Source organism: Cottoperca gobio, chromosome 1 (genome assembly GCF_900634415.1).
Source record: "Cottoperca gobio chromosome 1, fCotGob3.1, whole genome shotgun sequence".
Lineage (NCBI taxonomy): Eukaryota > Metazoa > Chordata > Actinopteri > Perciformes > Bovichtidae > Cottoperca > Cottoperca gobio.
The window spans coordinates 14,859,323-14,875,240 of NC_041355.1; the positions used below are offsets into that span (position 1 = coordinate 14,859,323).

Genomic DNA, 15,918 nt, shown 5'->3' on the forward strand with positions numbered 1-15,918 from the left:
GTGAGCTGCCTTTTAAATAGTGATTAAATAAAGTCATAGTATAGCATCCCATAAAAAGTTAATTGAATATATCACAAAAAAGTTATAAAAAAAGTAATAATACAGTTTGGCATAAAAAACGGTCATAATATAGTGTGCCATTAAAAAGTGATAGTATAGTATGTTCTTTAAAAAATCATAATATAGTGTGTCATTAAAAAAAGTCCTACAACAATTCATTGTATATGTCATTAAAAAGTGTTATAAAAAGTCATAGTATAGTTGGCAAAAAAAAGTAATAAGAAATCATAGTTTAGTATGTCATTAAAAAGTCATAAACAAGATGTCAACACTGCAGTATTTCTTAAGAGAAATGAGCTTTGCATTGGTTTTATGAAGAAGGAAATGCATGCAACACATAGAGCTTAAGGTAACACACAATGAGTTTTGGTGAGTGGCGTGAACACTGAATGTGCACGTACACTTTTGATTATTTTTACAAGAAAACTCCACAGAGCAACTTTAAGTTTTGGTTTACAAACACAACAATACTGCTTTAAAATTTTACATTGAGTATGTTTCTACAAAGTTTTACACTTCAGCATATACAGTAGAGGGCAGAAAAGAATTAAACAGGATCCTCAATAGCTAAAATGTGTTAATCTCATTACAATCTCATTATGTGTAGTCCATTTACCAAGTGCATTGCTGCCATAGAAATACATGTAAGTTACAGGGTTGACTTTTCACAACGGTTATAGTTGTCGTGATAAACACTGATATTATTGCTGTCAGTGTGTTCATTATAGCAGTTGTCAACATTTCTGTAAAAATTTTCAGGTTGACTGCCTCCGACACCTATACATTTGCATATAAGGCTCGGGTCGTGCTTAGTGTCTGTTCTGAACATGTAAAGCAGAGTTGTACCTTTGGATCATTTCTCTTGCAAATCATGTGAGCTAGGATCAGATGGACAAATATTCTGACTGTAAAAGTTCCAAATAAATAAAACATATAACAATAGCATAGAAGACACCATATAAAGTTAAAAATACATGTAAAATGTGATATGAAATATAATATCTCATTGATTGGGAGGGATACGGCCCTGAGGAGCGGATCTGGATTCCACGCCGTCTAGTCTTAGACCCCTCTCTCATCCGGGATTTCCATCGGTCCCACCCCGACAAGCCTGGTGGTTTGCCTGGAGGCTCACATTGAGGGGGTACTGTCACGGCCACGCCTCCTGTCATTCCTTGTGTTTTCCCTGGGTCGCCTGCTTGTTTCTCTCTCTGTGTATGTGTCTGTGTTGTGGGCGTGTCGCCCCCTTCACTCTCCCTTGATTGCAGTTCAGTCAACTCACCTGCTCCAAGCCTCACTCCTGCCATCCATTAAATCATCAAGCCCGCCCACCCGCCCGCTCGCCCGCACACCCGCCCGCCCGCCCGCTCGCCCGCCCGCTGCCTGCTACCGACTTCACCCTCTGCCTCCACGAGCCGCTAGCTTTTGATGCCCAGCCATCCCGCTACAGCAGTGAGGTAGCTAAAGTAGCTTACATTGTTAATCTGTTGGAGGGAGCCCCACTTAACTTGTACAATGCCCTCTATGTGCAAGTCTCCACCACAGCCCAGTCATTTGTAGCTTTTTCAGCTGAATTAAGCCTTGTTTTTGAGCACCCTGTACGGGGGCAGCTCGCAGGTCAACACTTGCGACAGGGCTGGAATGATTCTGCCCTTATCACTGCATTTCAGATTGGTCTTAACAGGGATATTGGTCAGGAGGTGGCTCTCAGGGAGGAGGTTAGGTCCTTAGATGAAGCTATCAGAGTAGCTATTAGGATATCTGACCAGGTTACTCAGTGGCGCCTTGAGCCAGAGCCCCCTAGAGCAGCTGGCCCTCCCTTGGGGTTTTTTGGGGGTGCAAGTTCTAACCCTCAGCCCGAACCAGAGTTCATGCAGTTGGGTCGTGCTCGACTGTCTCCAGCTGAGAGGCTCCGAAGGATGAGAGCAGGGGAGTGCCTGTACTGTGGCCGGACCGGCCATTTCCTGGCTTCCTGCCCCTTTCAGCCAAAAGACTAAGCTCACCGGTAAAAGTGGGGAAACTGGTGAGTCAAACTTCTTCTCCACCCTTCGAACGCCTGCAGTTTCACGCCACCCTGTGTTGGAATCAAGAGTCGTTACCCCTGTTGGCTTTAGTGGATTCTGGTGCGGATGAGAATTTCTTGGACAGTAACCTTGCTGCACAAGCTGGCATTCCTGTCAAATCCCTTGCTTCCCCATTCAATGCTAATGCCCTGAATTGGAGACTTCTGGCCAAAGTCACACTCCGGACCAGTCCTGTGCACCTCATTCTATCTGGTAACCATCATGAGCTGATCGAATTCCACCTCATCTCCTCTCCTCATGCTCCTATTATTCTGGGACAACCCTGGTTAAAGCATCACAACCCCCATTTTGAAAAGGGACTCCACTTTTGACTGTCCAGTCAAAAGTGGAGTCCCTTTTGGAGTCCCTTTTGTCATTCATCATGCTTGCAGGCTGCCATTCCACCTACAGGGGTCAATCACGCCACTAGTCTCTGAGCCTCCAAACCTTTCCAGCATTTCCCTCGAATATCATGATCTCGGTGAAGTTTTTAGTAAGCAACGTGCTCTCGCTTTGCCTCTCCATCGCCCCTATGATTGTGCCATTGACTTACTCCCTGGTGCTCCCCTACCTTCCAGTCAGCTATACAACCTGTCACGTCCTGAGAAGGGAGACCATGGAGAAGTACATCAAATAATCCCTTGCCACGGTGAGCCTCTCCTCTGGTTTCCACCCCCAGACTAACGGCCAGACCGAGCGCGCCAATCAGGATCTGGAAGCCGCTCTTCACTGTGTCACCGCCAGGAATCCCTCCTCCTGGAGCTCCCAACTCTCCTGGATTGAGTATGCTCACAACTCTCTGTCCAGCGCTGCAACCGGTATGTCCCCTTTTTAAGTTTCCTTGGCCTTTCAACCCCCCTTGTTTCCCGCTCAGGAGGATGACATTGCAGTACCGTCAGTCCAGGCTCATCTCTGCCGGTGCCGCAGGGTTTGGAGGGACACTTGCACTGTTGACCGGAACCGGCCGATCGCCACCGGATCCCAGCCCCCACCTATGTACCAGGCCAGAAAGTTTGGTTGTCGTCTAAGGACATTCCCCTAAAGACTAATTCTAGGAAACTCTCACCCCGCTTCATTGGTCCATTTGAGATTGTCACTGTTATCAACCCATCTGTTGTGAGACTAAAGTTGCCGAAGTCCATGAGGATCCATCCCACCTTCCATGTCTCTCACTTGAAACCGGTGTCTGTCAGTACTTTGTGCCCTCCAGCCACTTCCCCTCCGACCACCCGGGTCATTGATGGCCACCCGGCTTACACCGTCCGGCTGTTGCTGGACGTGCGCCGCAGGGGGTACCAATACCTCATTGATTGGGAGGGATACGGCCCTGAGGAGCGGATCTGGATTCCACGCCGTCTAGTCTTAGACCCCTCTCTCATCCGGGATTTCCATCGGTCCCACCCCGACAAGCCTGGTGGTTTGCCTGGAGGCTCACATTGAGGGGGGGGGGGGTACTGTCACGGCCACGCCTCCTGTCATTCCTTGTGTTTTACCTGGGTTGCCTGCTTGTTTCTCTCTCTGTGTATCTGTCTGCCTGCTACCTGCTACCCACTTCACCCTCTGCCTCCACAAGCCGGATGTTCTCCGTCCTCCATCCCCTTTCCCTGGAAACCCCTTCAATAAACCTCCTACCTATTGCTCCAAGTTTGTGTCCTGCGTTTGGGTCCTTCCCTTGTTGCACAGGTGACACCCACACACTCAGGTGAGGTCATTTAAGGTGCAATGTGTAGTTCCGAGCCTCCTGCTCCAAAGAAAGAGGGGCAGTATTTAAACTTAAAACATTAAAACAAAGACGTCTATGTGTAGTGTTGCAGAGATATCTACTGAAATTAGTACGAATATGACGACTCGTGTTTTTGTTTCGTCCTCTGCGCCGACATAGTACTGCTTCCCGGGAGGGGAGCTTGCTGCGTCTCCGGCGGCTTGGATTCGGCCTGCGTATATTCTAACACTGGGAGTCACAGCGGGCTGATGGAGCACTGGCTGGGTCTAAGCAGCAACAGAGAGTTTGACGATTCGGCCGAGAGTCGGATGAATTGTTTTTTTATGCTGACTGCTAATGGAAGATCTGTTTGTCTCCCAGCCACCATACTCCTGTCGAAGCAACCTCCGGCCGACGGTGAAGAAGAGGCGAGGGTGCGAATCATTTTCTAGTCGGATTTAATCAAAGCTTATTATCAGAACGTGCAGGGACCATGAATATAATGTTGACAAGCCATTACACCTTTAATTTTGAGTTTAAGGACCCCTGTCCATTTATTAGTTGGTATGACAATGTGTTTGTAGTACAGTAAAGATGGTCTTATAAATATGAAAATGTTAATTTTCACAGCGGGCTGTGTGAATTTTGGAATTTTGCAAGTAATGAAAACACGTTGTCCAACTTGTTTTGTAGTTTATATGGTTGGTGCAGCTTGTTGAAGGCTGTGAAGAATGTTAAGGGTTATAGTTTATATAGTTTTATAGTTTACAGTTTATTGAGAGGGTTTGTTCAATATTCTTATAGATGGATAGATTCAACTTTATTGTCATTGCACAAGTACTGGGACAACAAAATGCAGTTACCATCTAACCAGAAGTGCAAAGAAGCAATAAAGTGCAGTGTAATGTACACCTCTAACACAGGTATATAAATATGACTGATATGAACAGAGAAAACTATAAATAGCATCAGTAAATGTGAACACACTATAATAAATAATATGAATAAATATGTGCAAAGAGTCAAGTCACTGGGTATCCAGGTGTATGTGTATGTGTATGTGTATGTGTGGAGGGGGCAGTTATCACTGTGGTGCATGTTAAGTGTATGATTATGTAAAGCATATGCACCCATCCTGGTTTTACTGTGCACACACAGCACATGTAGAGTTTTGTCTTCCATCTGCAAATAGTTAAATATAGCCACAGCATAAAGCACACATCACAGTTTAATATAACCTTTTGTTATTAGCAATAGACAATTGCATTGTTACTTGCGGTGTCTGTATTAAATCAATATATATTTTTTATTTCTCCAAACCGCAACTTTCATGAATTAAACACATTGGCATATGTATCTACAATAATTGCCTTGAAATTACGTTCATTGAGACATTATAATCATATATTGCAGGAACATGCAGAGTGTGGTCACAACAACATGACAATCTGTGCAAGAGTTTAAAATTCATTTTTGCAGACAATGACTGCATTGTACTGTTCAGTCAATATTTAACAGTACCTGTCAGTTTTTTATTTATTTTATTTCAGTAAGGCGTAGGATTCAGCTTCTGCTTCAGCTGGCAGAGGGTAACAGAGGAGCCCACACCAAAACCAGCATACAGAGGCTCACTGAACTTAGCTTTGAATCTGTGGATGAGCTCCATCGTTTCTGATATTGAGTAATAGGCCACACTGTTGCCTGCATAATCTAGGTACACACCAATTCGTGTGGCCCTGGGAGCTTCAGGAAGGTCTTTGTCTACTTTGTTGTGCCAGGCAGAGTAGCCTGAGTCCGAGCAGAGTAAACTCCAAGACTTGTCGTTGTATCCCAGCAGGCTGTGCGAATTCTTCCCTTTGCGACTGATGTTCTTGTAGGCAACCCCGATGGAAAACTCCCCGCTCCACTCTGCCTCCCAGTAAAACCTGAAACCAGTGAGAGGCTCCTTGCACAGCACCTGGGAGAAGCCATCAAAGCGTTCTGGATGATCCGTGTGAAACTGGACTGTTTTCTTCCGCGTGACCCTCTGGTTCCCATCGGACAGGACCAGCTCTTTATAGACTGTGTTCGGATCGAAGGACATCTTGCAGGAGTCTTAGCAAATACACATACACAGCCATACACAATACACACATTTCTTGATTATTTATCTTTTTCTCACTGATCAAGAAAATACGACTTAAGACTCTACTTGGAAGTTCAAGACTTGTGACTTAACTTGACTTGAGACACTTATTTGACTGACTATCAATATTTATAAATTAAATTTATTGTCAGGTTGTATAAATTAGCCGATGATGTCATTCACATATACCTTGTCTTTTCTCCTTATTTTTTAATTTCTCCTACTGTGTTTATGTTTGCACTATAATTATACATATAATTAAACACCAAAGAAAGAAAGAAAGAAATTCCTTGTATATGAAAACCTGCTTGGCAATAAACCAAATTCTGATTCTGATTCTTATAAAGACCGGATACTGCAGGTAAGACTGCAGTATTTTTGGGTGAAACAAATGACTTAACATGGGACTTGACTTGCACAGGAAAACAAAAAATACTTGGGACTTACTTGAGACTTGGACCAAAATAGTTGAGTCACATGTCTGGATAATACTTTATTAATAAACAAATGCATATTGCTGTCATCAAGGAACTAGACTATAAACACTACTCACATCTTAAGAAGTCCGTCCTGGTTTTTGGCTCCTGAAAATCAACTCTGGAAGGAACTGTTGGATATGAAAACATGGACACACATACTTTTGTCCCACTTTTTATCTTATTGTCTAATTTTTTAATAATTAAATAATTCTAAGGACAATTACATTATTATATAAATCAAATGGGAGAACTTTGAAACCTTCTATCTACTTCTTTGTTGTTCTCTACCCAAATACAAAATCAATATACTCTATATTCATGTGTGCTTAAAGGTAAAGTTTTACATATTTCAGTAAACGGACACGCACCTTTGAGTCGTTTGTCTCCATTTCTTGGCAACAGTATGTACACCGGGGTTTCACTAACTGTGAAGATGATACAGCATTACGTCAGCCTGTTACCAGCCCACTTTAAAGTTTTCACAGTATAAAAATATGTTGTCAATATCATCTAGTAAACACAAACCTGTCTTGGAGATTTTGCTCAATTCCTTCTTACAGATGTCGTCCACATGTTCCTTCATCTCGGTGGCCGTCTTGCTCATCTCTCCAAAGGAGAACTGAGGGTTGATGAGCACTTTGGGCACCATGGCCTCAGGTGGAACGCACAGGGTCGGAAAGTTCTATTCAGCAAGAGATAGGGGTTGCAGTAAACAAGTCAGAGACACAAACTAAAAAGTGGCCTTGCCTAACCAAAATAACAATACCTGCAGTTATTGTCCTGTTTTATTCACCATTCATGTTTTATAGATATACAGTAGATATACTTTGTAGTGTATATCTACTGTCATATAGCTATTTTATACTTTTATACTGATACTAATACTGCTGAGAACTTCTTTATATGAAAAAAGCATTGGTCCTGTATTTGAGGAGCCTTATAATTAGCAGTATTTATATGTTGGATACAATACATAAATAATTAGCCTTATAAATACATAAAGCCTAAATAAGGAAAGACAGCAACCAGAGTACATGCAGCTCATAGATTCCAGTTTATAATGTGTAAAAAAAAAAAAAAAAAAAATATTTCTTGCAGCCCTGTAGGGTCTTTGAGCACCTGCAAAAAGTGAATGTTGTCCTCTGTTTCGAGGATCTGCCGCAGCTCTGCATCTCTGCGCTGTAGCTCCAATATCTCTTGCTCCAGGCGGTCCAAGTAACCCTCAGCCTGCGACATCGCCGACTGCATGTTGGCCGTTATCATCTGATGGATTTCAGCTTTCCAGCGCTCCACCGCCTGCAGCATTTCGTGGAAGGTCTTATCACTTTCTGCCTGTGCTCGCTGGGCATTACTCTAAAAGAGAAAACCAGTTTGTCAAGAAGTTTTAGGACTGGGTGCGGTGTGATATTTGATAACATTTTAATTGTATACGTATTATCTTTATCCTGGACATTATTGTATAACATATTATACCTCCTCCCAAAAACACATTGTCATATTGCATCTTAAAATGTTTATACACAATTATGTTTAATTAGAAAATGTCTGATCTTACTTTGAGAACATCAACATTATGTTTGAGCTCCTGCAGCTCCTTCATCCTCTCCTGAATGATGTACTGGACCTCAGACTGGGTGACCACCAGGACTTTCTGTTGGAAGAACGTAAAAATTAAAAGACAGGTTTTTTGCCAACCACAGTTTGTCATGCAATTTATCCAGTGCATACAAGGCCAATATGTCAGGCAGAGTCACACATGTTGACTCACAACCAATTCAGACTCACTTGTTTTTCTACGCGCTCTTCTTCAGCTGAGGTAATGTTGTGGCTGCGGTGCTCTCTGACAGTACACAGCACACAGATACACATCTGGTCTGACCGACAGAACAGCTCAAGGCCTTTCTCATGCTGGGGGCAGATCTTTCTGTCCAGGTGGCCCGTCTCATCCACCAGCTTGTGTCTCTTGAAGGTGGATGACTCATAATGTGGCTTGACGTGCGTTTCGCAATAGTAGGCCAGGCACATGAGGCATGACTTAACGGCCTTTTTGCGATGGCCAACGCAGAAATCGCAGAAGGATTCCCGGTGCATATCGGGGAAAGGAGTGAGCTCCGGGAGCTGTCGTCGCGGCTCGTGGTTGACATCGGGCAGATTACGTCTCAGCACGGGCCGTGGTGTGAAGGTGGCGCGGCACTGTGGGCAGCTGTACACACCCATGTGGTCAAACTGGTCCCAGTAGATCTTGATACACTCCAGGCAGTAGGTGTCACCACAGGGGATGGTGACCGGGTCTCTCAGTGCATCCACACACAGTGGACAGTAATCCTCTGGTGGTAAAGGGAAACTAGACTCAGCCATGATGATGTTGGATGAAACAAATATTGGACAAACTCAGGATCAGAAAAGTCAATTTGTGTGATGGATAAAACCCCGATAAATAATAAAACTAAGTCTGCCAAGTGATGGTAAAGCAAGTTCTGTTAGTCAGTATGAAGTCCAGAGAAAGTCCAACCACAGGCTCCTGTGATCCTACAACTCCTTTTCAAACCGAGAGAATGCTGTTCTGGTGATATTTATCAAGGGAAGGCTTTGTTTCTACTGTAAACACACAGAGATGTCACACAAGGTGATGTCCTCCCACAGAACCCTTTTCCCAGCATCTGAGTGAAAGTACTGAGGTCTACTTCTACTACGGTGGAATCTGCTCAACAAGCAGGAATTTCAGTATACTGTGTATACTCACACAGTAAGGTCAAATTGTCATCAACATGTTTTATATTTACAAAACAAGGATCATCATACCATCTAATGTCAGCAGAGTGTTTGCCAATTGCCTAAAACCAAAGACTCAGAAACCAGTCAGTGATTTGTTCAGGGATTAGTTTTACTGTCTACTGTTGGTTTGTCTGTAATCTTACCTAAAACCAACATTATTATGGGTGAGGAATTGGCACATGGCTGTATTGTCATTTTTTAATATGGGAACATTTAGTTCCTCCGTTTAGCTGACCATTTGACTGTGCAGTTTCATGATGGTGCATGATGTCAAAACATGCTCTGTTTATCCTGTAAATAAACCACACAGCATCAGTGTCAGTAGACCTATGTGGGAACCCACAGGAGCACATTGAAAACCTGAAAAACAATGCAAGGTAAAACACTGCAGTACCAGAGGACAATAATGAAACATTCATATATAAATCAATGACTACAATGCTTACTTAGAATAAATAGTATACTGTGTGTATTACTGGAAAGGGTTGAATAAGAGTGAAAATAGATGTGTATACTGTATATGGAAATAATGCCTGAATGACCTTTAGTATAACAGTCGACTATAGTAAGTCTATGTAGTGAATAGCAACAGCTGAGTATTACAGTGGTGGCATACACATGATTATCCACAAAAAAGATCCTGCTGTCATCAGTGTGTAAAGACGCTTACTCTGTTTTCCTGATAAGGAGCCCTCTTGTCTGGACAAGAGGGCTCTTGTAACAATGACAGTAAGAGAGAAAAAAAGAGAGAGGGTGGGAGAGCAATGGACAGCGGGCCTGACAGATATGAGTTATGAGTTTAGAGTATAGAGAGAAGAATGGAGAGAGTACTAATCTTTAATGATGTAGCACCTGCGTTAAAACTTGGACTACAGAAGAGGTTTTAGAAGATATGAGTCACTAGTGAATAGAATAGTTAATTGAAATAAACACAACACGATAAATCTTTCTACAGAGGAGAGTCGAGAGACGAGGAGCTAATGAGAGTGAATAGACACAAGAGAGGCTGAGTGCCCATGATGTCATTGACTGTGCTGGTCGGTACTCTCTCCCTCCTCCCTCCCCCTTCCCTTTCTCCTCCTGCCTCTCTGTGTCTCTCCATCTCTGTCGTCATTGTGAGAAAGCCTGGGAGTGGCAGGAAGGAGGAGAGGCAGAGGAGAAAGAAGAAAAAGAAAAAGGCGGAGGAAGACAAAGAGGTCGAGCAGCTGTACGCAAATCAGGATTTTTCTGAATATTCTCACAGCATCCATCCATTTACGGCAGCAGGTACACTTTACTCTCTCCTTTTCAGCATCACCGTTTCATTCACCTAATATAACAAGAGGAAATAGAAACAGCAGCAGAAAACAAGTCTTAGGGTTTAACACTTGCACTAAATGTCTTATTTCATGCCTCAGTAATGACAAATAATTTGTAATTTGTATGTGGATTATTTTAGATGCAACAGTAGATTTTCTTAATATTCAATGTCACCACCAAATGTACATAGAACCAGGCAAAAATGCAACACTGGATCTCTTGTGACATTTACATACATGTTCTATATGCTTTATGTTTTTATGGTTTAACGCCTGAAACAGTTCTCAGCCGTTGAATTTTCCTCCACCAAATAAAGTGTTCCCCAAAGGAGTGTAACATTTAATGCAAGCTGCTACTTTAAGCATCCATGTAAATCAGGGGTGGGGAACCTTTTTCCTATCAAGGGCCATTCTAATTATTGAACTCATAACCTCTGCAAAAATGTTTTAAGACACAGCCCATTAATTTCACATTTCACTTTCTTTTATGCTGTGCAAAAAAGCAACTTTTTTATCCATGTATCTTTCCGTTTTATCAGAAAACAATCCTTTATTAGTCCCACAACGGGGAAATGTATCTTGTCACAGCAAAAGAACATATGAAGTAAAAAGGCAGTAAACAATAATGAAATAGAATAAAAAATAATATAAGTACCAAGTGGTTGATAATAAAAAAGTGAAAGTGAGTATTGCACACTCGTCCTTTCAGCTCGTGCAGTTCGGCATGTTTCGTGCAGTAATGACGCTCGAGATTATTTCTCCTGGAAAGTGCGACATTCCGCATCCAGCTTTCTCTGTTTTACACACGCCATGCTGCGTTCACTGTTGTTAATGACAGTCTCGTTTAAAATTGAAGTTCTTTTGACATGACGTGACCACGTGATGACACGTTCCGCTCGTGTTGTGTTCAAGGACCCTGACCTTGGCCAGGAAAAACAGTCAGTCGCCCATTTAAAATATTGCCGTTTTTGCTAGTGGATTGCTTTTTGGTTTTCTCGCGGCCGGAGGGAGGTTCCCCATCCCTGATGTAAATGATTCCTAAGATACACTTTTTCTATGTAAAAAAGTATAAATTATTTTTGTATTTTTTCATTTCTACTTATAAATCAGGTTTTTATGTCACTGTTTATTACCCAACCTTACTGAATGTACATCCATACTGTTCTTCAGCAAACAGCAGTAACAAGTGTGTGTCGGTGTGTGTCTGTGTGTCCGTAAGAGAGCAGGAGAAAAGAAAGAGAAGGAGCATGTTTGTTCAGATTGAACAGCAGAGCAGCCATTTGGATATTGAGCTGATTTAATTAAATTGGCCTGAGAGTAGCTTGATTAACGGCAACATAATGATGGATGTGGAGAGAGAAAGAGAGAGAGAGAGAGAGAGAGAGAGAGAGAGAGAGAGAAAGGTTCACTTAGACTAACTATGATGGCAGCCATTTCTTGGCACGCTGACCATCAATCAGCTAATAGGATCATAAGGATAAAAAGTAAATGAACATCAACCAAGGTTAGGATGTTGCATTATCACTTTTTGAAGGGCCTTTTTAGTGTAAGGACAATGCAACCATATGGGACTATTAAGCTGATATGTATATTATTTGACTACATATATTGTACGTGTATCTTTCAGTATGGCTGAAGTCTCAGTGTCTGTAGCAGAGATAGAGACCTCCTTCCAGAAGTTTGCAGTCCATGGAGACACTAAGGCCAGAGGGAAGGAGATGAACGGCAAGAACTTTGCTAAGCTCTGCAAGGACTGCAACATCATCGACGGCAAGAACGTCACCACGACAGATGTTGACATAGTTTTCAGCAAATTCAAGTAAGATGTCATTCAGGCTCAACTTTTCACAGCTAAAACATTCAGAATGCAACAACCCGGTCACAGGGTAACTAACAGCCAAGAAAAGCATACGTCAATATGAACTGTGCAAAACTATACTCACAAATCATCGTTGTATTACTTAAACAATCATCTATGCTAATCTTAGCATGCTAAGAACAGCTGAGGCTGCTGAGAAAGCCAATTAATGGATCAAATACACATTTTGACCTGATGACATGACGCCAAATCAAAAGAGAGGGGATTGACAAAGTCATTTCTACTTCTGGACACCATTTATGTATCACATTTCATGGCAATACGAAATGTCAAGGCCAATATTGCCTTGACATTTCACTAAAAACCCAAAATGTTAACCTTATGTCAGTGCAGAGGAAGAGTCAAGGGGTCACAAAAGGTATTAGTATTGACCCTCATATGCCCACTGTAGTACACTTTGCTACCCACATGGCATTATATTAATAAGCAATATGCACATTATATTATTTGGATCATTTTGCTACTTTCCTCTTTGGCAAAACATTGGCACCACTTTTTGTTTCCTCAGGGCAAAGTCCGCTCGTGTAATCACATTTGAGCAGTTCAACCAGGCCCTGACAGAGTTGGCTCCCAAACGTTTTAAAGGCAAAAGCAAAGAGGAGTCGCTTCAGCAGCTCTATGGTCTCATTGTTGGTAAGGGGCCTGCCAACGTCGGAGTAACTGTGAGTATTTCATCAGTTCTAACGTCGACATACTCACCTTTCAACATCCAACTACTTACTTTACTTTCTCAATTGACGCACTTCCAAAAACAAAAGATGGTCAAGGTTGGGGAAAGAAACCTAGATAGGCTTCTATCTCTGTTTGAGATTCATAACAATGTGTTCACATATATTTTGTTTTGTTTGCTAAATCTGGTCTATGTGCCATGGCCAAAATAATAATGTAAAATATATAAAGCATATATATTCCAGTGTCATTCTCGATTCTACCACTGGATGGTGCCACATAATAATTGTGTGCATGCGTGCATGTGTGCGTGTGTGTGTGTGTGTGTGTGTGTGTGTGTGTGTGTGTGTGTGTGTGTGTGTGTGTGTGTGTGTTGTGGAAGTTTTCCTGCTTTACTCTGGAGAGATGTATATAAAGTCAAATAAATGGTGATAGAGACAGAGTTGTCTTTGTGCACTTATTTGAGATCTCAAATTGGCACCAGTTCTACAGAATACAACGTAGTCTGTAGGAGGGCACAGTTTGAATGAGGATACATAAACAATTTATACACACTTGTTCCTTGACTTTTTAGTAACTGAGTCATAAACACAGCAGGGGACAGGGGACAAACTGCTGACGACCTATAGAACAATAAAACATCCGTCAATAGGTGATTGATCAGCACATCTGTTATTCACTGTAAACAAGCAATAAACCAAAGATGATCTCTCTGTTAGATTAGTTCCTTTTGATGTTCGTAAGGTCATCTCCTCCAATCTGATGAACCCAGTCCTGGGAAACTCAAACCTTTTAGCTTTGGGTATATAAACATAAACATTTGTTTCTTGGAACAACATAGTATCCTGACCGTCTCCTTGATAACAGTTATGTAAACACTAAAACAAATGGCACACCCAAGATTCTTTCTCAGAGAGTTAATCAGTATGTAAATCTAAAGAGAGAGGACCATCTGTGTCCTGTCTTACAATGCCTCCCCCATTAAGACAAGAAAAGGCAGTTGACCCTGGCTTGCTAAGGGAATTTGTAAAGTTGTGCAAATGCATAGAAAATAGGCAGATCATCACTTGTAACATTATTAGAACATTATTTAAACAGTATACATTTAAATTGCTATTACAGTGTGTGTGTGTGTGTGTGTGTGTGTGTGTGTGTGTGTGTGTGTGTGTGTGTGTGTGTGTGTGTGTGTGTGTGTGTGTGTGTTCTTACCTTAATGCACAGGGAGTGAAATTACTGCTTTTTAAAAATCTTCTATTGTTTTTAGAAAGTGGCAAAGGCTTCAGCAGTGGACAGACTGACCGATACCACAAAGTACACTGGAGCACACAAGGAGCGGTTTGACGACTCGGGCAAAGGAAAAGGAAAGGTCGGCCGCGAGGACGTCCCAGACAAAAGTGGCTATGTGGGAGCTTACAAGGGCAGCGGCACTTATGATGAAAAAGTGAAAGAAGCATAATTCTGATGACAGATTATGATAACATTGTTTCAATAACTTGAATTTGAGGTGTTAAAAAAACTAAATTCATTGGCTACTCTATTTTTCAAGACAAAAAAAATATACTGTAGTCTTTTGGGCCTAAAGCATTCATAACACTTATTAGACCCATGAAATAAAAATTTCAAGGTTTTCACAAGTGACAACCAGGATGAGTAATTGAAAGGCAATATTTTCTGAAAATAATCCAAAAATAATGAACTTTTTTGCTGCAGTAAGTACATACATGTTTACTGAGGCGTAGCATGACCAAATGGTCGTGTTCTGTATATTTTCAATCATTCTACAGCGACCAAAAGATAAAACTGTACTTGTAGCCAAGCATGCTTTATAGAAACTATAGCTTAACACTGTGCCTTTGTGTTGATGTAGCCGCTAGCATGAAGCTTTAATATACAGTAATGTGCTGCTATTCTCACTTACCTTGATGCAATAGATGATGCTTTTGCTGGTTTCAAGAAATGACACTGCGTAAGTAGTTACTTGCTGAGCTTATCACTTCGCTACATGACCAATTAGTGCCAATTATTTTTCTTATCATGGAATTTATTCATATAATTGAATTACGTTTATATTTACAAGAGAAACATGTAACAAGCAGTGAAGAACATAGAATGATACTGTGCTGATGAAGCTACAGTACAGGATACATCACATTTATTCCTCATTTCTTACTTACTGGTAACATTATGGTGTGTTTCTTGATGCTCATATAATGTATTTTCTTTTCTTCCAAGGTTGTATCAATTATGAACGTCACTTTTCTGTGAATGTGAACTTCTAAATAGCTATATGAAAATTACACATATACATGCATATATATTGAAAGAGTTTACATTATAATCCTCTGAAAACCAAAAACAGAAACTTAACTCAAACAAAAAGGAAACCACAGGAGTGGATTTAGAGTATTGTAAAATAAAATGGTCATTGTATGTTGCACATGTTTAAAGATCCTCCATATCTCACACAATAGGCCTGAGCTGGTAAGAATCACCTGTGTTTTGTGTGGATAGTACCATTGACTTCCTTAATAGCCTGTATTCTCTGCATCGCCATGCTCAACTCATGATTCACTATAATCACTGAGATCTAATACGTTATGAAGAAATAATTCAATAAATAAATACCATATGGTAGAACGTTTGTGGAGTAATCATTTACTGTGTTCTTTTCATGGGAAACTGTTATTTAGGGCACAACAAGCTGTAAACACAACATTGACATAATATCACCTTCTAAATTCCAGCAGATTTGAAGCAAAATTAACATTTCTATGGACTTGTGTTTATGCTATTTACCAGCTAAATGTCATTTTAAATTGTATTTTTTTTTAGCTTTTCACTTACAACAGCTGCCTGCTGCACCTGTAA

At 41.4% G+C, this 15,918-nt stretch overlaps 2 protein-coding genes across 2 annotated transcripts; one reads left to right on the plus strand and one right to left on the minus strand.

The window, feature by feature from the left end:
* Nucleotides 1-5,371: 5,371 nt before the first annotated feature.
* Nucleotides 5,372-8,787, minus strand: ftr84 (finTRIM family, member 84). The gene is made up of 7 exons (XM_029430436.1): nt 8,215-8,787; nt 7,985-8,080; nt 7,549-7,782; nt 6,955-7,111; nt 6,798-6,854; nt 6,504-6,557; nt 5,372-5,919 (listed from the first exon to the last, which is right to left on the minus strand). The coding sequence occupies exons 1-7, from the start codon at nt 8,785-8,787 to the stop codon at nt 5,372-5,374; spliced, it is 1,719 nt and encodes a 572-aa protein (XP_029286296.1).
* A 1,525-nt stretch (nt 8,788-10,312) lies between these two features.
* tppp2 (tubulin polymerization-promoting protein family member 2) lies at nt 10,313-15,691 on the plus strand. Its single transcript, XM_029436405.1, has 4 exons — nt 10,313-10,470; nt 12,130-12,321; nt 12,890-13,043; nt 14,315-15,691. The coding sequence occupies exons 2-4, from the start codon at nt 12,131-12,133 to the stop codon at nt 14,504-14,506; spliced, it is 537 nt and encodes a 178-aa protein (XP_029292265.1). The 5' UTR covers nt 10,313-10,470; nt 12,130; the 3' UTR covers nt 14,507-15,691.
* Nucleotides 15,692-15,918: the final 227 nt, after the last annotated feature.

Bases quoted from the DNA above. Each gene is read 5' to 3' on its own strand.
- ftr84 (XM_029430436.1), bottom strand. From the start codon at position 8,787: ATGGCTGAGTCTAGTTTCCCTTTACCACCAGAGGATTACTGTCCACTG. The intron at 6,855-6,954 runs GTTTGTGTTTAC...TCATCTTCACAG, and splicing joins GAGCAAAATCTCCAAGACAG to TTAGTGAAACCCCGGTGTAC. The intron at 6,558-6,797 runs GTGCGTGTCCGT...CATATCCAACAG, and splicing joins TGGAGACAAACGACTCAAAG to TTCCTTCCAGAGTTGATTTT.
- tppp2 (XM_029436405.1), top strand. From the start codon at position 12,131: ATGGCTGAAGTCTCAGTGTCTGTAGCAGAGATAGAGACCTCCTTCCAG. The intron at 12,322-12,889 runs GTAAGATGTCAT...TTGTTTCCTCAG, and splicing joins ATAGTTTTCAGCAAATTCAA to GGCAAAGTCCGCTCGTGTAA. The intron at 13,044-14,314 runs GTGAGTATTTCA...TATTGTTTTTAG, and splicing joins CTGCCAACGTCGGAGTAACT to AAAGTGGCAAAGGCTTCAGC.